The sequence below is a fragment of the Macrotis lagotis genome, chromosome 1, assembly GCF_037893015.1.
Source record: "Macrotis lagotis isolate mMagLag1 chromosome 1, bilby.v1.9.chrom.fasta, whole genome shotgun sequence".
Taxonomy (NCBI): domain Eukaryota; kingdom Metazoa; phylum Chordata; class Mammalia; order Peramelemorphia; family Peramelidae; genus Macrotis; species Macrotis lagotis.
Window position 1 is genome coordinate 898,221,426 of NC_133658.1, and position 21,947 is coordinate 898,243,372.

A 21,947-nucleotide genomic window follows, 5' to 3' on the forward strand; every position below is an offset into this window, starting at 1 on the left:
AGAGACTATGTCTCCCCTTAAATTGGTAGTTCCATGGGAAGAGGGGCTCTCTCATTTCAGAATTCCAGTCTCCAATACTTTTTCATCCTAAATGACTCCCACTGTAGCCAAAGGGAATTGTGAGCCAGAGCTTGGAGAAGAAGTTCCAAATGACTGCTCCCCATAGCCCCCACTCCCAGCTCCACGCTTGGGATGGAGTTGGGGGTAGACCTAGATGGACCATCAAGGGCCTGGGATACCACCCATCCCTAGTGGACCTGGGCCATCCGCCGCCATGGGCGTCTCAGAGTTAATTCAACCCAAATGGGCAGCCTAAAAAATGCACCAAGAATTTTTTGTGGTTGTTTGGGGGGTGGGGTTTTTTTTTTTTGAGGTTGAGTTTAACTAGAAGGAAACCAGCTGGGCTCTGTGATTTCCCATTTGTTTATATAGCTCTTGGTAAGGTTTCCCAGAGCTTCAGATGTGTGTGTCCTGCCTTCCCCCCCCAAACTTGGGGCTCCAAGAAGGCTGGGGCCATGTTTTCCCCTTGGATTGAGGGGTCCTTGAGGGCAGAGACTGTCATCTCTTTCAGAATAGGGGTTCTCAAAGAGTAAAGTCCTCAGATTGGAACTCCCTGAAGACAAAGGCCACCTTCCCCTTAAACTGGGGGGTTCCTTGAGGGACATCTCCCCTTAAACTGAGGGGTTTCCTGAGGTTGGGGACTATGTCTCCCCTTAAATTGAGGGGCTCCCCGGGATTAGGAACTTGGCCTCCCCTTAAGCTGAGGGGTTCCCTGAGGTCAGGGATTATATCTCTCCTAAACTAGAGGATCCTTAGGGTAAGGGACTTTTTCCTTTAAATTGGGGGTTCCTTTGGATCAGAGACTATGTCTCCCCTTTAACTGGCAGCTCCATGGGAACAGGGACTTTCTTATTTCAGAACTGGATTTGACTGTGCCTTCCTCCCAGTTTGGGGGGTTCCCTACAGGCCAGATTGTGTTCCTCAGGCTGGTGCTCTCTGAGAGCACCTTCTTCCTTAAATGAAACTTTTGCTGTTTCTCTCTGGTAAGGAGATCCCTAAGGCCAAGGCTGTGCTGAGATCACGGGTTCCCTGGTCTTCCCTTTCCCTCTGTCTTTCCCTACAGATCTCTACTGGGGTCTTGAGGGGGAATGACTGGTTTTGAATCTTTTGGCTCTTTCCCTGTGGGCTATCGCTTCAGTTTTCAAGGCAGAGCACATTCTCTCTTTGCTCAGTTGCAGGAGCTAGGAGCAAAAAGTCTCATCCAGTCTCTTTTGGCTGGAAAATAAATCTAGAAATTGCCATCGATCAGCCCCTTCCCCCTTCCCCCATGGTTGGCATTTCCTCCAGTAACCCTAGTCTCTGGTGGGTAGGGGGTCCATGGAGAGGATGGGGAAGCTCGGATCTTCAGTGGGGAGTGAGAAACTCCGAGCAACAATGCGATCAAAAGGGATTATGGTTGAATGGAATGAAAGACCATCCCTGGCCTGGGAGCTGTCAGTAGCAACAAAGGAGGCCTGCTCAAGGCAGAGCCTCTGATCCTGGCTCCCGGACTAGGCCAGATGGGGACTGAACCGCAGGTGAGGTGCGTGTGGGAGTGGGTTTGGTGGGAAATGGTTCACAATCTCTTCCCAAACTCCTATTCCGAAGGACCTCTCCTTGGGGACACAAGTTGGGCAATAGATTCAGGAAGGGTGAAGAGAGCATTGGTCCTCCAGATCTCAGTTGTGGGTATGCCAACTGCCTTGCCAGAGCCTTTGCCTGGGAGAGGTATTTTCCCTAAAGATGGAGAGTCTGGGTGAAGAAGGGGTTATTATTACTCCAAGATCAGAGTTGGCATTGTCTTGGGTGAAAAGGCTGACTGGCTCTCAGATCAAGGCTTCACTGGCAGGCTGCTGTTTTGAAGTCAGAGTTTAGGGTCCCTTCTGATGAGGAGACTATGTCTTAGAGTTCAGGTTTCTCTTCTAATGGAGGGGCTAGTGCTTAGAGATTGGAGTTGAGGTCCCCTTGGATGCAGGGACTGGGGCTTAAAAATCTGAAAAAATTGGGCTCTCTCTAGAGGGAGCCTCTGGGTTCTCTCCCTGGGGGATGGGGAGGGAGAGGATGGGAGGCGAGAAGATGGAGCTGGGTGTGGGCTAAGGATGCTGGTGGACCTTGTCTGGGTTCCCTGAGTTCCAACTGCAGCTGAAGGAGGGGGAGGGGGTGGAGCTGGGCTGGGAGGAGGAGCTGGGGGGGAATCTCAGAGCCCCGCCTTCTCCCACCTCCTGTGAATTGGGAGGGGGAGACTGAGGAGCCCCAGGGGGCGGGGGGAGCCGGGAGTTCGAGGAGGAGCAGTCAGGGCCAGGTCGGTCAGTCCGAACCAGGGCCCAGTTCCAGGCGGGCTCCATGATGTCATAGCCAGGCCAGGGGTGGGGGCAGAGAACAACTCTGTCTTAACTTGTTTTTCAAGGGGAGAGAGACAAAGAGACACAGAGACACAGAGAGGAGAAACGGAGAGAGATCCAGAGAGGGGAGATCAGGAGATCAGAGATAGGGGCTGAGACAGGCAGAGGCAACTGTGAGGAGGAGCCCCGGCCCAAGCAGGCCAGGCAGGGGCTGAGCTAACATGGAGCAGTTACCCCGGAAAGTTCTCCTCTGGCATCTCCTGCTCCTGCAGAGTAAGCACTGGCCATCGAAGCCAGGACCGGGATGCTGGGGGGGCACGGGGGGTGATGCTGAGCTCTGTGTGTGTGTGTGTGTGTGTGTGCGTGGAGGGGGGCCTCTGGGTGACTCCGACAGGGCCTCTTTGTGGGGAAGGGGATCTAGGCTAGGCAGGAGCCTCCCTCCTCTTCTCTCACCCCCCCCCCCCAGAGATAGGCAGTGACCCTGACTGTTCCCCTCCCAGAACTGGCTGGGGACTGGAGCCCAAAGGAGTCTGGAAGCTTGAATGGGGAACTGCATGTCAGAATACAAAAATTTATTTAGCAAGAATTTCTCTGTCACTGGAGGGGCTGTGGATGAGGGTGGATGGGGTGAGAGACTATGCAGCCTCCTTTTCTCCTCTTCCCACTTTCCTGGGCTTTAGATCTAGGAGATGAGGGATATCAGGAATGGCCCCTCTGAGACTGTGCAGCCTCCTTTTCTCCCCCCTTTTTTCCTGGGCTTTAGATATAGGAGATGAGGGATAGCAAGAGTGGTCCCTCTGAGATGACCCAGCAAAAAGAGGAGACCCTAATCCTCCCATTGCCCAATTCCCCTTAGGTGTATGTGTTTGGGGGCAGTCAGATCCATCCTTCTCAAGGATCACAACTGGGGGGTGGGGACCTATTGGGACAAGGGCAAATTTGGGGGAACTCGGGTTTGCTTTGAGAGCAAAGGGAAAAGTTTAAGATATGTTTGGGGAATGGACACGATTTGGGGGGAGAGAGGTCTTGGAGACGTATACAAGTTTTGGAGAAGGCTAGGTTTGAAGAATGGGGTAAATTTGGGGAAAAGATAGATTTGGAGATTAGAAAAGAGGAGGATTTGGGGAAAGGATAGATTTGGCAGAGAGAACCAGTTTGGAGAAGGGGTGATTTGGAGGGAAGAGATGATTTTAGGGGATGGATGGATGAAGTGCTGGCAGATTTAGAAGTGGGAAACAGGTCTGGGGAAAAGAGGTTGTGATGGAAGTGGGAGATTTGAGGGAAAGGAGGTTTGGGGTTGAGGCTGGTCTTGGGAAAAGGGAAGGTTTTGGAAAAAAAAGGGTGCAAGTTTAGGGGATGGAATACATTTGAAGGATGGAATAAGTTTGAGGGAAAGAGTAGGTTTGGGTAAGGGGGCAAGTTGGAGGAGAGGGCACTTTTGGGAAAGGGATAGTTTTTGAAGGGGAAGAGGTAGTTTGAGTGGAGGCTGGGGTCCCTTCTGGGACAAATTTGGGAAAAAAGGCAGCTCAGGACCATTTGCCTCTAGAATGAAAAAGGAAGTCTGGCCAATGGCTACATTATATCCCGCTGATTTGGCACATTTTTCTACTCCTCTGGCCCAGGCCTGAGGCCACTTGAGGGAGAGAATGTGGGACCCTGTGACCCCAGAGGCTCCCAGGAATGAGGCTGAGGAAAAGGGGGTGTGCAGCCTTGCCACTGTCCTCCTCCTCATCCATGATCTCCCTCTTATTCCTTCTAGGCTACAGTGTAGACTTGTTCTCAGGTGAGTGACCCACTCCCCAAGGGGTGCACAAGTTTCTGGCCCCCCAGACATCCTCCCTAGAGCTTCCTTAGCCACCAAAGTCCTGCTTAGTTGTATCCTATCACTCTCTTTGGGGGGAGGGGCTCATAACCAACCTCTTGCCCCCCAGGACCCCTTGGCCCTGTGAGATGCCACTACTGATGCCCACTAAGCCCCACTGCACCTCCCATGATTGCTTGGTCTCCCAGAGTTCTCCCTCCTCCCACCCAACTGAACCCCCTCAGTCCAGTTGACCCTCTCCCCATCCCACAGTCCCTCCCCAAGGGTCAGGGGCCAGCACGGTAGTGTCAGAAGCCACACTGAGTCAGCCTGCGGGGGCCCGAGCTCTGCTCCGCTGCCAAAGTCCACGCATGGTGTGGACTCAGGACCGGCTACATGACCGGCAGCGAGTGGTCCATTGGGACCTGAGTGCTGGCCCAGGGGGCCCCACGCGCCGACTTCTGGACATGTATTCTGCTGGGGAGCAGCGAGTCTACATGGCCCGGGACCGAGGCCGCCTCCTCCTGACTCCTGCCGCCTTCCAGGATGGCAATTTCTCTTTGATCATCCGCTGTAAGAAGGAGATGGACTGGGGCGAGGATGGGGCACTAGGGAAATGGCTCTAAGGAAGGGAAGGGAATTAGAGAATAAGGGATGGGAAGGGAAGGGAAGGAAGAAGGAGGAAGGAAAGGGGAAAAGGGAAGGAAGGGAGGAAGGGAAGGGAAAGGAAGGAAAGAAAAGAAGAGAGGGGAAGAAGGGAAGGAAAAGAAGGAAAGGAAGGAAAGGAAATGAAAGGAATGGAAAGGAAGGACAGAAGAGACCAGCGGTTCTACTTGGCTGAGGAGTGGGGTGGGATGTAGAAAGGAGGTTCTGTGTAGCTTGGTCTTTGAAGTTCAAAGTCTTTGCCCATGTCTGTCTCCATCTCTATATCTGCCTCTATTCTATCTCTATTTCTCTTTCTCTTGGTTACTTGTCCCTTGCCCCTCGTCTCTGGACTCAACAGCTGTGGAGGAGCAGGATGAAGGCTTGTATACCTGTAACCTTCATCATCATTACTGCCACTTCTATGAGAGCCTCGCTATTCTCCTGCAGGTCACCGATGACCGTGAGTTCTTCTCCCCATCTCCTGCAACTTTGCTTGTTGCTTCTTTCCTGACATCTACCCTCTCACAGTTCCCAGATCCTGGTTTCTTAACCATAGCCAGAAAGTATATGTGACCTCTTCAGTCCCTATAACTCCTATGATCTCCATGAGTCTAATGACCCCCATGGCCTCCATGATTCCAGTGACCGCTATGGTCCCTACAACACCCATGACCTCCGTGATCCCAATGACCCCCATGGCCTCCATGATCCTAATGTTTCCCTTAATCTCCATTTTTCCAATGACCTCCCATAACCTCCATGAGCCCAATGACTCCTATGACCTTCCAGTGACCTCAATAATCTCAATGATCTTCATGGCTTCCATAGTCCAAATTACCTCACATGATTCACATGACTGGCACTGATCCTAATCCTCTTCTGTCCTCCCCCCAGCTCTGGCAGCTGGTGCCCACTGGGATGGTGAGAAGGAGGTCCTGGTGGTAGAGCGGGGCTCCCCTGCACTATTGACCTGTGTGAACAGAGACCAGGTGTGGACTGAACGGCACCTGGAGGAGGAGCAGCAAGTGGTGCATTGGGACCGCCAGCCTCCAGGTGTCCCTCATGACCGTGCTGACCGCCTACTGGACCTGTATGCCTCTGGTGAACGGCGTGCCTATGGTCCCCCCTTTCTGCATGGTCGAATGGAGGTCAGCACAGATGCTTTTGCCCAGGGGGATTTCTCCCTGAGCATTGACCCCTTGGAGCTGGCAGATGAGGGTACCTATTCCTGTCATCTACACCATCACTACTGTGGACTCCATGAGAGGCGCATCTTCCACTTGACTGTCTCAGAACCCTCACCTGAACCCCGTCGCCCTCCCCCTGTGCCTGAGGATACCCCCAGCAACCGGACCAGCCAGAGCCAAAGCCCCTCCCCTGCAGGTACATGGTCCTTGTAAGTGAGCTTGAGGGAGACAATGGCTAGTGGGAGAGAAATTCTGGGCTGAGCTCCTGGATGCTCAGCCTTCCTATGAAGGCATGTGACCCAGGGAAAGAGTCCTTTCTTTGGAATGAAAGAATCAGTGATTCTTTGACTTGGTTCAAATCTCATCTCCTAGACTAAGCAAGTTGTTTAATGTCTCTGAGATGCAATTTCTTCATCTGTAAAATGAGGATAAGTAATATTACAGTCTAAGTTTTATGTAAATTTTAGATGAAACAGTGTATACAAAGTATTTTACAAAAATTTAAAGCATTATATTCAAGCCATATGCTGTCATAGCCTGGCCTCAAGCATCTAGAGCTTTGTTCTGGGGAGGGCATCCATCTAAGGCAGAATAGAGCCCAAAGGGGCAACATGCAGTAGAAAAAAAGTCCTGAATTTGGAGGCAGGGGATCCAACTTCAAATCTGAGCTCTGGCAATTGGGACCTTGGGGACCCTGACTATTTCCTCCTCTATAAAGTGAGAGGATTGGATTGGGTGATCTCTTGGCTTCCTTCCAGTTCTGAATTCTGAGATCTTAAGCTTTGCTGGCGGAAGGAGGCTGGCTCTTGGCGGGCTGGTGCTGGGGAGTGGCCCAGCAGGTCTACAGAGCAGCCTGGTTTTTCCATTGGCAAGAACCTGGCCTGGCTGGCTCCAGGTGTGCGTCCCAGAAAAAACAGCCCCTCCTTTTTCCTCCCATTTCTCCCCCTCTTCCCTTCCTTTCCTTCTCCACCCTCCTTCTCTCCCTCTCTGCCTTCCTTTCCACATCCCCAGCCAATGACGTTTGGCATTCACCCCATGTTTTCTTCTCATATAAAGGTCATTTTTAAATCAGAGCAAAACAGGGGAAGGGAGGGGGAGACTTCTCTCCTCCCCCAAATCCCACTGCCTTCTCTGAGGGGTGGGACTGTGTCAAATGGCAGCTTTTATGAGGAGTATAGTGACTGGCATTGTTCCCTCAAGAGTCAACCAACAATGGAGATGAGCCAGCCTGGGGATGGTGGAGATTTAGGGCACGGGGAGGGTTAGGTTGTGGTCTCCACACCTCCTTAGGACTGAGAACAGGGATCAAAGAAAGGACAGAGCCATAGACAGACAAGGCTTCAATATCCTCATCTACAAAATGAGAAAGACTGGATTGGAAGTCTGAATTGGTTCTAAAGTGATAATAATATGTTATGATTCTGAGTTCTGGGCTACAAATTCTGAGTTGCAAATTCTAGGTTCAATTTTAGGCTGATTTCTGAGTTCCAAGTTCTATTAAGTTCTGAGTTCTGGGCTCCATATTCTAGGTCAGAGCTGTCCAGTCTTATTTTTAAAAGTTTTTTTGAAACAATAGATAATCTATTTTGATTTGCCATTTTAGTGAGAGCTCTGTGGTAGCTCAGCTTTGTTTACTAAAACATTTAGGAAAAAACCCACAGGGGTCAACATGGGGCCTGCAGGCCACATTTTGGACAGCCCTGTTCTTGGTTATGAATTTTGAGTTCTGAATTCTAAGTTCTAAACTCAATATTGCATTGAGTTCTGAGTTCTGGGTTTTAAGTTATAGGTTGTGCATTCTGAGTTCTGGGCTTTAAATTCAGGGTTGTGAATTTTGAGTTTGAGCTCCAAGTTCTGGGTTCCAACTTCTGGGCTCAACTTTAGACTAAGCTCTGAGCTTCAAGTTCTGGTATCAATTTTAAACTAAGTTTTGAGTTCCAAGTTCAGGGTTCCAAGTTCTAGGCTTAATTTTAGGCTGATTTCTGAGTTCTGGGCTCTAAGTTCTGGGATGTAAGTTCTGAGTTCTGAGCTCCAACTTCTTTTTGATTTATTTATTTTTTCAATTACGTGCAAAGATAGTTTTCAACATTCATCCATTTGCAAGTTTATGAGTTCCACATTTTTCTAACACCTTCCCTTCTCTGTCCCCTCCACATGGCAGTGAACAATCTGATATAGATTGTATGTACAATCATGTTTAACATCTGTATTTGTCATGTTGTGAGGAATTAGCATTAAGAGGGGAAAACCATGAGACAGAAAGAAAAAAAAAACTAAAAGAAATGTCTAAAGTGAACAACGAATGCTTTGCTTTGTACTCAGATTCCCTCGTTTTTATTTCTTTCTTCCTGGATGTGAATTTCATTTTCCATAGCAGGTCCTTCAGGGTTGAGAGAATGGGCTCCAACTTCTGAGTTCAGTTTTAGACTAAATTCTGGGTTGTGAATTCTGAGTTCTGGAGTCCAAACTCTGGATTGGTGAATTCTGGTTCTGAGTTCTAAGTTCTGGGTTCTACATGTTGAGCTCAATGGTAGCCTGAGTTATGAGTTCCAAGTTCTGGGTTGTGTGTTGAGTTCTGGACTCCAAACTCGGGATTGTGAATTCTGGATTCTGGATTCAATGTTAGACTGAATTCTGAGGTCTGGGCTGCAACTTCTGTCTTTTGAGTTCTGAGTTCTGACTGCTGGGCTTCACTGGTCTCTTCAGAATTCTGAGTTCTGGGTTCTCTGCTCAGAGTCCCATGTTCTGGACTGGGAACCCTGAATCCTGGGGCTTATCTTGCAGGTCCCCCCGTGGTCAAAGGCCACAACGTCATCAATGTCATCATACCCGAAAGCCGGGCCCACTTCTTCCAGCAGCTAGGCTATGTGCTAGTCACCCCTCTCCTCTTCATCCTCCTCCTCGTCACTGTGGTCCTTGCCACACGCCATTGGAGGCGGCAGAAAGGTGAGGCTCCCAATCCCAATGACTACCTCATCTTACCCTTCTCCACTCATGGACCCTTCAGAACTTCCCCTGGACCAGATCAAGAAAGGAGACATGACCCAAGGACCTGGGCCCAAACTAGAGCAGAGAAATGTGGATTAGACAGGAGGGAAGACCTTTCTGGCCAGATCAGGACATGAGTTGCATCTTAGGGCACCATGGAAAGAACACAGAACCCTAATTCTCCCTGCCAAGATCCAGGGTCTTTAAGATTGGGACTGGAGATGACAGGGCTAGGGCAGGGAATGAAGTAACCCTTCCTCTATGTCTTACTTCCCCAGGCTATGCATATGATGTGAAGAAGTCAGGAGGGTGAGTGTGACCCTTCCCTCCTCTTTCTTCATGGCCCTTGATGCCACCATCCCCAGGGGACTCTGGGGAGCTTCCTGACCTCTTCCATCCTCTCTGAATCCCCAACCCCATCCCTTTTGCTAACCAATTTTTGCTTCTCCCCTTTCCAGGAAAGATGTTAATCTGAAGGAATTTCCAGGGGATTCAGCTGACTTGTCTCAACTTAGAAGTGAAGAAATCAGATTGGGTAAGGGAAGGGAGGACATGTTACCCTGTAGGGAAGAGGAGAAACTGAGATATTAACAGTATCCACAGTTCTGCCCTGGAGCCTAGGTGTATCTGGATGGGGCTGTCCCCCATCAGCTCCTGGGATGGGGAGGTGTGGGGTTATCTCTTTCAGCTCTCTTCCTCTTGCCTCCTAGATTATAAAAACAATATCCTGAAGGAACGAGTGGAGCTGGCCTTGGGGGTCCTAGCCAAAAATATTGACTTAGACAGAGGTGAGAGACCTTGGTGTGTTTGTGTGGGGGGACTGAGAGCAGAGATCAGGGAACCCCTCTGTCCTGACTCATGAAGGACCCATGAAGACAGTCTTAGGTGTCTTGATCTCTTGGTGGGAAGGAAAATCAGAATATAGAGGCAAAAGACCCCAGAGGAGATACTGCCCTGAGATCTCCCTGGTGGGCAAGAGAGACTCTGACCTGGACCTCAGAGCCTGAGGGAGGGGTAGAATGTGATCCAAACTCCTCATTTTACAGAGGATAAAACTGAGTACCAGAAAGGAAAATCTTACAAAGTGGCAGACTGAGGTGGTGCAGTGGTTAGAACAATGGATCTGGCATCAGGAAGAACTGAGTTCAAATTTTCCTTCAGACAGCTTATGACCCTTGGGTAAATCACTTCATCTCAGTTTCCTCATCTATAAAATGGGGATAACAGTAGAAGTTACCTTTCAGGATTGCTGTAAGCATCAAAGGAGATATTTGTAAAACAAAGTGGGGGGCAGCTCGTGACACAGTGGATAGAGTACCGGCCCTGGAGTCAGGAAGACTTGAGTTCAAAATCTGGCCTCAGACACCTAATACTTACCTAGCTGTGTGACCCTGGGCAAGTCACTTAACCCCATTGCCTTGTAAAAATCAACCCCCCCAAACCCCCAAACAAACCAAACCTTAAAGAGCTCTCTAAATGACAATTATTATTTTTGATTAGAGTTAGGATTTGGACTTAGTCCCATGGTCCCAAACTCTGTGTTCTTTCCATTATATTCCAAGTCTGGAGTCCTCTGCTCCAATTCTACTTTCTGTTCCCCACAGTGGGCTAGACCCCGACAAGCATGACCTGGCTACATCCCAGTTGATGCTCTGTAAGCCAGAGAAGGTATAGCTCCCTGGTTGGAGGCAGTGTGGTGCAGTGGTAGAGCTCTGAACTTAAGGTCAATTTGGGGGTTTAAATCCCATTTGAGATAATTACCAGGGGTGTGGCCCTGAGCAAATCCCTGGATCTCTCTATATTTCTGTGAGTTTTACTTCTCCCCCGCAAGAGAAATGGGGCTAAGAATTGCACCTACCTCTGAGAGCCATATGATGCTCAAATGAGCTAATTTGTGCTTTAAACAATTTAAAGCACTGTGTGATTGTATGTCTGAGTGTATATATATAGATGACATTATAAAAATTTATAAAATACATATAAACATACAAAAATATCATTAATAAATATAATCATAAATAAATAAAATCATGAAATAGGTATCATAATAGAAAAACATGTCATAAATAAAACTGAATATCATGCATACATATGTGTATGGATAATATAAAATATATAAAATCATAAATACAGATACTTTGATACATGTGTATACATATGTATATTTAGACGCACATAGTAATTGCTTTGTTGCTGGTGAGATCCCTTCTTATCTCTAGTCCGCAGGTTCTGGCTAGAACTAATCTCCTCCCCCCCTTTTTTTAATCTCCTTTGGTGTCTAGAATTCCAGAAGGAATATTGTAAATGAAGATTCCTGACATCAGCCCCATCCTCAGAAGATCCTCCTTCCCCAACTCTGCCCATTGCCCCAATCCCATCATGACCTCTTCCCACTCGCCTAGGACTTGCATCTGGTCTGGCCTACCCCTGCGGCTGGTCCCGCTCACTCTGGGGTTTGATTGGATCCTGGCTACCAGGATGGGGTGAGTTTGGAGGATGAGAAGCCCCATTTGGGCTAGACTGTCCACATCCAATTTTTCTCTCAGGCCCAGAGACCCAGGGCTGGACCCTTCCTCTGAGACCAAGGTCAGAGCCTCTCCTGCCTCCTGGGATCTCTCAGGGCAGTGTCTCCTCTAGAGTTTTGTTACCCCTGGACCCCACTTACCCTTTCCACTAATGGACCAAGGCAAATAGGAGACGCCCTGGCTGGTGCCTCGTGAGCCTGCACTTGGGGGGGTGGAGTTCCCTATGTCCTTCCACTGTCTACATGCTGAAAACTCAATGCTGAGACTCAGGCAAGGGCTGGCCTCTGAACCACTCCTCGTACATTTTAAACTACTTCCTCTACCCCTGCCAGCAGCCTGTGCCCAGGCCATATCATGCCAGCTCTGTACACTTTAAGCCTTGGCACTGTTTTCTGGAATTGGATTTGGTGCTCTCCAGCTTGAATCTCTTTGCCTTACTGTACTGACCCCCAAACTGGAATTCTTTCCTCCTCCTCTCCTGGGGCTCAACTCAAACCCTCATTTCTGTGTTTTTGACCTGAAAGGGTAGCACGATTTGAGTGGAGATGGAAGAAGATATAAGTGCTCGGCCAAGTGGATCTGAGTTCTGTAGGGATCTTCTGGGAAAACCTTTCATTGACAAAACTCCCAAGGAGTTGATTTAAGAAAGATATTAGTGGATAGGAAAGCAGGAAGGAGATGAATGGATGCTGAGTATCACAGAGAGGGAGGAAAGAAAGTGACATAGGGGAAAGGCTCAGAATTTTGATTTTCCTTGTTTGGAAATTTCTGCTAATTTGTGTTTCAAAAACTTCATTGAGAAGGTGCCCCTTGGGGAGACTACTAGCTGATGGATGGGAGAGGAAGAGAAGAGAGGGGAATGGTTGACAGTCTAAGGCAGGGTATTCTGGGAAGGAAAGAGGAAGGGATGGTTCAGAGTTTAAGTTGGGTAACTGGGCAGTGGAAACTTTTCTCACTTCCTCCATCACTGACGCCATTCCCTATAGTTGAGAGGGGAGTAGAATGCCTCAACTATGGGCAGGCCCTGGAGGGCATCCTCCTCCCCCAGTACCCCTTATCTCAGCCCCAGAAACCCCAATGTAGGCAACTCTCAATGACCTCACTGTTAAATACACTTTATGGGCTATTAGTGGCAAAAAAAGAATGAACTTCAGACTATCCCTTTCCCCAACTCCACTATCAGTCAATGGGAGCCAAGGAGCCTGTACCAGTCAAGACTGATGCACAACATTATTTATTTCATATAGTGGGTTATATGATCACTGAGGCCTGGCTAGCTGCACTTTCTCTGGATTATCTGGATTTTTTCTGTTATTACTTGGTGTCTGGGCATTTTCTGGATCACCCCTAATTCCATTTGACTTGGTTAGACCTAGATCCTTTGCTCCAAAGTCTTAGTTAAGGATGGTTGGGAGAGGAGGGGGGGTAGGAAATAGTGCAAGGTGTCAAGAGAACTCAGAATTGGCTTGTACCCCCACCCCACCTCCTTAGCTCATTATTCAAAATTGATGTTATCCCACATCAGAGATGACCTGGGCTCTCATTAACCAATATGCAATTATTAAGCACCTACTACATACCAGACATTATGCCCAGTTCTGGGGATAGCATGCAAAAATCTTTCCATTAGAGTGTGAATTCTTTGAAACCAGGGACTGTCTTTTGCACTTATAGTACCTGGGATACAGTAGCAGCTTAAATGTGCTTCTTAACTGACTGTCCTCAAGAAGCTTACATTCTAAGGGAGGATACATGCTCATATATATCGAGAGATTCCGGACATGTACAAGTCAGAGACATAGTAATCTTTGAGGGGGAACACTAGTAGCCTAGTGAAATCAGGGAAAGACCTCCTCCAGAGGGGGCTGCTCAAAATGAGTTTTTCAGAAAACCAGGAATTCCCCACCCCCAACTCTATCATCCTTCTTCCTCTGTTCTCCATGGCCCCTCCATTCACCATGCTCAACTCCCAATTGGAATTACTGCCAGATGGCATTGGGGAACGGGCTGGGGTGTTGTGGCTGGCTTCCACTCCTAAACATACCCAAGGCAGTGGAGGTAGGGATGGGTTTCCCTTGGCCACTAGACCCAGAAGGCTTTGGAGGAGAAAGTGAGACTGGTAACTTAGCACAGCATTCCCCTTTCAAATACAGTTCACATGAATGGTATGGCATCACCTCACCGATGTCATAGTCTTCTTCAAAAACAAGGTTAAATAGCAGCCCTGGTGCTGCCTGGAACCATTTTACATTTCTTTTTTTTAATTTTTGAAACATTTTTATATAAAATTTTGAATTCTAATTCTATTCTTCCCTCCCCTCCCCCTTCCCTGAAATGGTTAGCAATCAGATATAGGTTATACATGTGCAATTATGTAAAACATTTCCATATTAGTCATTTTGTACAAGAAGGTTTAAATAAAAATAAAAAATGAAAGAAAGTGAAAAATAGCATGCTTTAGTCTGTATTCAGTCAATATCATTTTATTCTCTGGAGGTGGATGGTTTGCTTCATCCTTAGTCATTTGGGATTGTCTTGTGCCATTGTATTGCTGAGAATAGCTAAGTCATTCACAATTCTTCATTGAACAATATTGCTGTTACTATGTAAATGTTCTGGTTCTATTCACTTCATTATGCATCAGTTCACGTAAATCTTTCCAAGTATTTCTGAAATCATCCTGTTTGTCATTTCTTAAATCACCATAATATCCCATTTCAATAGTGTACCCCAGGTTGTTTAACCATTGCCCAATTAATGGCCATCTCTTTGATTTCCAATTCTTAGCCACCACAAAAAGAGCTGCTATAAATAATTTTTGTACAAATGAGTCCTTACGTCATTTTTTGGAGGTCTTTGGGTATAGACCTAACAGTGATATTCCTGGATCAAAGGGTAAGCACAGTTTTATAGCCCTTTGGGGCAGTTCAAAATTGCTTTCCAGAATGGTCTGATCAGTTTACAACTCCACCAACAATGTATTAATGTCCTAGTTTTCCCCCATCCCCTCCAACATTTATCATCTTCTTTTTTTTTTGTCATATTAGGCAATCTGATGGGTATGAGGTGATATCTCAGAGTTGTTTTAATTTCATTTCTCTGCTCAATCATGATTTAGAGCATGTTTTCATATGACTATTGATAACTTTGATTTCTTTGTCTTAAAACTGCCTGTTTATATCCTTTTGACCATTTATTAATTGGGGAATGACTTGCATTTTCATAAATCAATTGCCTATAAGTTTGAGAAATGAAGCCTTTATCAGAGATACTTACTGCAAAATTTTCCCCCAGTTTTATGCTTTCATAATAATTTTGGTTACATTGGTTTTGTTTGTGTAAAAACTTTTTAATTTTATAGAATGAAAATGATCTATTTTACATTTTATAATGCTTTCTATATCTTCTTTGGTCCTAAATTCTTCCTTTATCTCTAAATCTGACAGATAAACTATTCCATGCTCTTTTAGTTTGCTTATGGTATCACTCTTTATGTATAAATCATGTACCCATTTTGACCTTATCTTGGTACATGGTATGAGATGTTGGTTTTGCCATACTGTTTTCCATTTCCCCCCAATAATTTTGGTCAAATAATGAGTTTTTGTCTCAAAGTAAAGATCTTTGGGTTTATCACATAATAGATTACTGTGGTCATTTACTGTAATGACATTTGTACCTAATCTATCCTTGATTCACCATTCTGTTTCTTAGCCAATTCTAGATTACTTTGACCACTTTATAAAACACTTTGAGAAACGGTACAACTAAACCACTTTTTTTTTGTATTTTTTTGATTCCCTTGTTATCCTTGAGCTTTTATTCCTCCAGTTAAATTTTGTTATTATTTTTTCTAGTTTTATAGAATAATTTTTGAGTAGTTTGACTGGTATGGCACTGAATAAATAAATTGCTACAGAGAATTGTCAATTTTATTATATTGGCTCAACCTACCCATGAGCAATTAATATTTTTTCTAATTGTTTAGAACTGATTTTATTTGTATGAAAATGTTCCTATAGTTGTTTTGTCTTGGCATATAGACTCCCAAATAATTTATAATGTCTACAGTTATTTTAAATGGAATTTCTCTTTATATCTTTTGCTGCTGGACTTTGCTGGTATTATATAGAAATGCTGATGATTTATGTGAGTTTATTTTGTATCCTGCAACTTTGCTAAAGCTGTAAAAAATTTCAAGTTTTTTAGTTGATTCTCTAGGATTCTCTAAGTATAATATCTATCATCTACAAAGAATGTTAGTTTTGTTTCTTCACTTCTTATTCTAAGGAATTTCTTTTACTTCTCTTAATGCTATGCTAATATTTTTAGTACAATACTAAATAATAGAGTTGATAATGGGCATCTTTTCTTTGCCCCTGTGTATCGGGAAGGTTTCTAGCTTATCCCCATTACAGATAATGCTTGATGATGATTTTAGATAAATATTGTTTATCATTTTAAGAGAATCTCCATTTATTCTTATGTTCTCTAATGTTTTTTGATGGGAACGAGTGGTGTATTTTGTTAGACTTTTTTATGCATCTATTGAGATAATCATATGATTTATTAGTTTTATTATTGATATTATAAATTATAGTGATAATTTTCCTAATATTGAACCAGACCTGCCTTCCTGGTATATATACTCTCTGTTCCATGGTGTATGATCCTTGTAATATATTGCTGTAACATTTTACACTTCTTAAATTGGACTCCATTCATCCAATTTGCTCATCTTTCCAATATATCCTCCTGTATATTTTTCATCTATATCATAACAACGGAGACAATAAAGGCCAAAGGTACCTGTGGTCTCAGCCTCTCTCTCAGCATTTCCATTGAAAGCCAATGACATCATTTTAAACCATGGAGGTATCTCTCTTCTGGGGCTGCCATCTTGGATTTTCAGCCCTTAACATATTGGACCTCTAGTCCTAAGAGAGTTGCCACTACACCTATGATGAAGAAGATCTACCTGACTCTATCAGACATCATCTGGCGCTACCCACCTCTATATGGCATTACCACTCTCCATTCATCCTCCTCCCCAAGGGCTATCTCATTCCTATTAAGCTTCCTTGCATTTCAAAAGTCTTGATAGCTTCAGACACTTACTAGCTGTGTGACCCTGGATAAATCACTTAATCCCCAATTGTTTCACCCCCCTCTAAAAAAAAAAGAATAAAAAAGTGAAAAAAAAGGTTTTGGCAGAACAAGACCCAGCTCCTTTCTCTTTCTAGGACCAGATGCAGATTTCAACAAACTTTCCCTTTAGGTAATTCTTTTGGTGCCTGCCCTCCACATGTATAGTCAGATAATAGTTGAAAGGGAAGGAGCTCGGGGCAGCTAAAGTGGCGCAGTGGAGAGAGCATTGGCCTTGGAATCAGGAGTACCTGAGTTCAAATCCAACCTCAGACAATTAATGATTGCCTAGCTGTGTGGCCTTGGGCAAGCCACTTAAACCCATTGCCTTGAAAAATAAAAAAAGTTAAAAAAAAAAAGAAAGAGAAGGAGCTCACCCATCAGGTCTACAGAGGCTTTCCTGGAAGGAAGGAGTCTTGAACTGTACTTTGAAGGAGATTGAGATTTTTAAAGTAGGGTAATTAATTGTAGGAGAAACTGCTATATGGATGGGTGAGAATGTTGAATGAGGGAGGGAGGGGAAGATGAGGTGATAGCTGCAGGAAGGAAAGGATTCGGGCTCATATTGGTTAAGTTGGAGCCAGAAAGTTCTTGAATCCCAGATTAAGTATTTGTTCTCAGAGACAAAGCTAGATAGGCTGGAGACAGTTGTCAGGAGCAAGACATGGAAAGAAAAAGAAAAGCAGAGAAAGGGTAAAGCCTAAATGCTAGAGGACAAATGAGGACGGGAAGCTTCGAGGGACCACTGGGGACAGGATCATTTTTCAGTTTGTGTCTCTAGTGCCAGATAGATAGACACTTATCTATTGAATTGGATTGGACAGCTCTCCACCACTCCCAATATGGAAATACCAAATATGCCCCAAAACCAGCCCCTTCCCAAATAGCTCCCAGAGTTGACTGCTTAGAAAGATTCTGGCTAGTTTGTGGGAGGGCATCAACTTTTCCTATTTCAGAAGGCCAGTGGGGCAGGGGAGGGTGCTGCAATCCCAGGCTCACCCAAGTGGTTGAGAACAACTATATTCTTTCGCTCCTGGATCCTGGGGTGCTTAGATCTCTGGATCTTGGACCTCAAGAATCCTGAGTTATTGTAATTCTTCTGACCTTCTGGACTACCAGATCAATGAGATTTGGGGTTTCTGGGCTCCCAGATCTTTGGACTTCTGCCCCTCTGAGCTCCCAAATCTCTGGATTCCTGGGCATCTGGGGTCCCTTGTCTTTAGATTCTTTCATTCCTTTCTTGTTCTTGGTGCCAAATGCTTTTGGGTATCTGAATTCCCTTTTCCTGGGCCAAAGGATTCCTGAGCCTCTCTCTGGGCCTCTCACTATCTGGGTTCCCAAGTTACTGGATCTCTGGGTTTCTGGGTCTTTGGCTTCCCAGGTTTCTGGGCTCTCAGATGCCTGAGGTCTCTGCTGCTCCAGACGGTGGACTCCTGAGTTGTTGAGGTTGCCGGGCCTCTTCATTCTTATTCTCTGAATTTCTGGGTTTCCCAGATTCTGGGCTGCTGGTCTGGATTGGTGACGTGGGCAGCAGGAGTTTCTGAGGTTTTTGCTGTTTACAGTATTTTTTCCCCTTCAGGCAGCAGAGTCTCCAGGGTTGGAAGGCCCCCAGGACCAAGATGTTCTGGGTGTATATGGGGAGGGGCATGTCTGACCGAGGCAGAGGAATCAAGGGGGAGGTGCAGCAGTTTTTGTTTCATTTCCTCTCTTTTGTACCCACAGTGCCTGTCCTAGGACCAAGAACTTGATAGTTGCTTAAATATTTGTTGGTTGATTTATTAACATTCCAAAGGCAATGAATTTGGTCACTTTTGTCCTCTATGTCTCAGTTTCCCCATTTGTAAAACAGGGGTATCAGACTAGTGGATCATGAGGTTATCTTTCAGCTCTAATTTCTGGTCTTCTTTGAACGATGACTCGCTTTCCCTGAGGATCAGTGCTCCTTTCCCAACTCAAAGAACCTCAAAGACCCTAGTTACTGGCTCAAATCGAGGCCTCTTTGTCTGCCATTCAGGGTAGGCTGGTTCCAACCAAGCGGACAGAAATCTCTTCCTCCTCGCCCACTGAAGCTCCATTTCCAACTCTCCTGTCTCCCCCTAGTGGCCAGAGCTCCAGATCCCTCTGGGGCTGGAGCTTAAAGAGGGGGGCACTCTCATTGCTCAAAGCCCAAATCTGGGTGTGCTCAGAGTCTCTGGGAGTCTAGTCTAGGGGATGGAGACAGGCAGCTTCAGGGCACCTTCTTGGACTAAAGGGTTCTGACTTTTTACAAATTAATATCTTTTTATAACATCTTCATTTTCAAATATATCCTTACTTCCCCTTTCCCTAGCCCAACTGTCATACTTTGCAAAAACAAATAAAAAAAGAAAAGAAAAAAGAGAGAGGAACTATGAAACTAGTCAACACATCAACAGAGTCTGACTGGATATGTAGTGTTCCACACCCATAGGCCTCCACTTTCCCAATAAATAGAGGAAGATACATTTTTTCATATTTATTTGTATTTATATTTATGCTGTATATATTTATATATTTCCTTAATGTCTCCTTTGTACTTAAGATTCTCAGAGCCTAAGGCAGGCCCAGACTTTGACGCATTGCATGCTTAATAAATAGTTGTTGTTTGATTGATGGGATTGAGTTCCTTCAATTAGAGTTTCTTTTCTTTTTGGTTCTTTCTACTTACCTTGATGTAGGGCATAGGTACATCTCCACCAAGGATCCATATAGGGAATCCTCCCTCCCCCTTCTTCTTTTCCAGGTTCTCCTTTCTTAAATCTGAACTAGTTCATGCAATAGAAGTCTTCTCATGCTTTTTTTTTGTATTCCTCCCATTCATTATTTCTTAGATCATATACACTATTTTATTCGTGGACCACAGTGGTTCTAACAGCACTCCAACAGCACGGGATGTGTGGCAGCCAACCAGAATGTGGATAATGGGAAGTTTATAATCATAATAGCTAGCATTTATATCATACTTGAAGGATTGTAGAGCACCTCATCTTGCTCTTAAGGGGCAGATGTTTTTTTTGCCTCTCAATGATGAAGAAACTGAGGCAGAGGCCAGAGGTCAAAGTGAGTTCCCTAGGATTCTACATCTAGTAAGTGCCAAAGGCTGGAAAGAATATGGGTTTTCCTAACTGCAGACTGGAGGGTACCTAGTCACCCTTTAAGCAGAATCCTGGGGCCACCTTTCTGTGATCCTATGGAGTCTGCATGGCTGCTAGACCCTGCAACGACTTGTACTCACAGCCCAGAGATGGCAAAGATTAGTTGAATGGGGCCTAGGAAAGGGTTGTCTTCACCTTCCTTAGTCAGATGTTAGGCAGAGCCTGGTTGACCACAAGGTGGCGCCATAGTGCCTGAGTTCAAATCTGACCACACATTAGCTGAGTGACCCTGACAGATCACTTAATCCTAATTGCCTCAGTTTCCTCATCTGGAAAATGAGCTGGAGAAAGAAATGTCAAACTATTCCAGTACTTTTGGCAAGAAAAACCCAAACAGGGTCAGAAAGAGTCAGACATAAATGAACAGCAACCACAATGAAGCTGTTCAGATGTATTTCTGAGTGACACAGTGCAGTAATTGGTGTCAAAAGACCTGAGTTTGAATCTCAGTCCTTTTGTTTAGCCATAGTCACTTCAAACTGCAATGCCTCAGTTTCCTCATTTGTAAAGCAAGAGGGTTGAACTCAATGGGGTCTGAGGTCCCTCCTAGCTGTGATACCACGGTTGAATCAATTCCTGAACCCCAACCTTCTGATTCCTTGTTACTGTTGGAGCACCCAAAGCCCAAGGGAGACTGCAGAGGGATCCTCTCTGCCAATTCTGGGCAAGGCCACTCCCATGCCTCATGATATCTGATTCAGCAAGACTGATAGCAAGAACCAGAGTCAACACTTTAGTGCTGTTTAGTTTAGAATATGAAATGCTTTAGTCAACAATCAACCCAGCAGGTTTATAGGAAGCATTCCCCATTTGCTAGGCATTGAAATTCCTGGTGATATTTAAAAAATGGCAAGAACAGTCCTTGCCAAAGACATACATTTGCAGGCATGGCCAGCATGGAGATTTATTCTGGAGAACGATTCATACTTATGAAGACTGCTTTCTGGAAGGAGTGGGAGGCATAGAGTTACATAAATATAACATATTATAGATGTTATTATGCAAGTTATAGAAGAAAATGGTTTTAAAAAATAGACTCCCTCAAAGAAACTTCATTTCAGTGCCTTTACATTACATTATTTCATCTGGTATTCAAAGCAACCTTTCTAGTGTCTTTTACAAATGGAGAAATTGAGGTTCAGGGCAGTTAAATCTTGTGCCTTAAGCTACTAAGGGTCAAAAGTGCAGTCTGGGGGCAGCTAGGTGGCACAGTGGATAGAGCACTGGCCCTGGAGTCAGGAGGACCTGAGTTCAAATCCGGCCTCAGACACTTAATAATTACCTAGCTGTATGGCTTTGGGCAAGTCACTTAACCCTATTTACCTTGCAAAAACCTAAAAAAACCAGTGCAGTCTGAATCCAGTTCTTTCGGACTCCCAGGACTCACTCTCTAGCCACCATGGTACTGAATCACTTCTCTAGTGAATGTGTGTGAACTGGATGACTACCTCACCATCTGCCCATGGCCTCCAACCTCAGACCTGACTGGGCCTTTCCCCTCTCCTGGCTTCCAGTCTCTAGGGAAGTTAATCCATTGGTCTTTGGAGTTCTACTCTTGGTTTTCCACTTCCCTCCCTGGCTACTTAGGCTATTTGTGTTGTGGTGGTGTTGTGATTGTTGAGATGTGCAGTCGTGTCCTCCTGCTTTTGATCCCATAGAGCATATGGTCAATGAGGTTTCCTTGACAAATGATAATGGAGTGTTTGGCCATTTCCTTTCCTGGTTATGTGGGAATATTTGTTGTTATTGTCCAGTCATTGTTCAGTGACCCCATTTGGGGTTTTCTTGGCAAAGATATTACAGTAGTTTGCCATTTCCTTCTCCAGCTCATTTTGTCGATGAGGGAACTGAGGTCAATGGGGTGAAGTAACTTGCCCAGGATCATCTAACTAGGAACTGTCTGAGGTAGGATTTGAACTCAGGAAGGTGAGTCTTTTCATCTTCACCTGGTGCTCTATGCACTGTGGTACCACCTAGCCATCTCTTCCCTTATTAGAATGGAAGTTCCTTAAGGATAGAGATCATTTTTTCTCTCCCTCTGTCTCTCTTCCTCCTCTTTCTCCTTTCTTCCTTCTCTGTCTCTCTCTTTTCTTTCTTTCTCT

The 21,947-nt window shown here is 45.4% G+C and overlaps 1 protein-coding gene across 1 annotated transcript; it reads left to right on the forward strand.

The window, feature by feature from the left end:
• The first annotated feature begins 2,304 nt into the window (after positions 1 to 2,304).
• Positions 2,305 to 19,230, forward strand: MXRA8 (matrix remodeling associated 8). The gene is made up of 10 exons (XM_074218750.1): positions 2,305 to 2,654; positions 4,141 to 4,164; positions 4,456 to 4,755; positions 5,186 to 5,287; positions 5,722 to 6,210; positions 8,799 to 8,960; positions 9,281 to 9,311; positions 9,461 to 9,537; positions 9,713 to 9,790; positions 11,285 to 19,230. The coding sequence occupies exons 1-10, from the start codon at positions 2,603 to 2,605 to the stop codon at positions 11,308 to 11,310; spliced, it is 1,341 nt and encodes a 446-aa protein (XP_074074851.1). The 5' UTR covers positions 2,305 to 2,602; the 3' UTR covers positions 11,311 to 19,230.
• Positions 19,231 to 21,947: the final 2,717 nt, after the last annotated feature.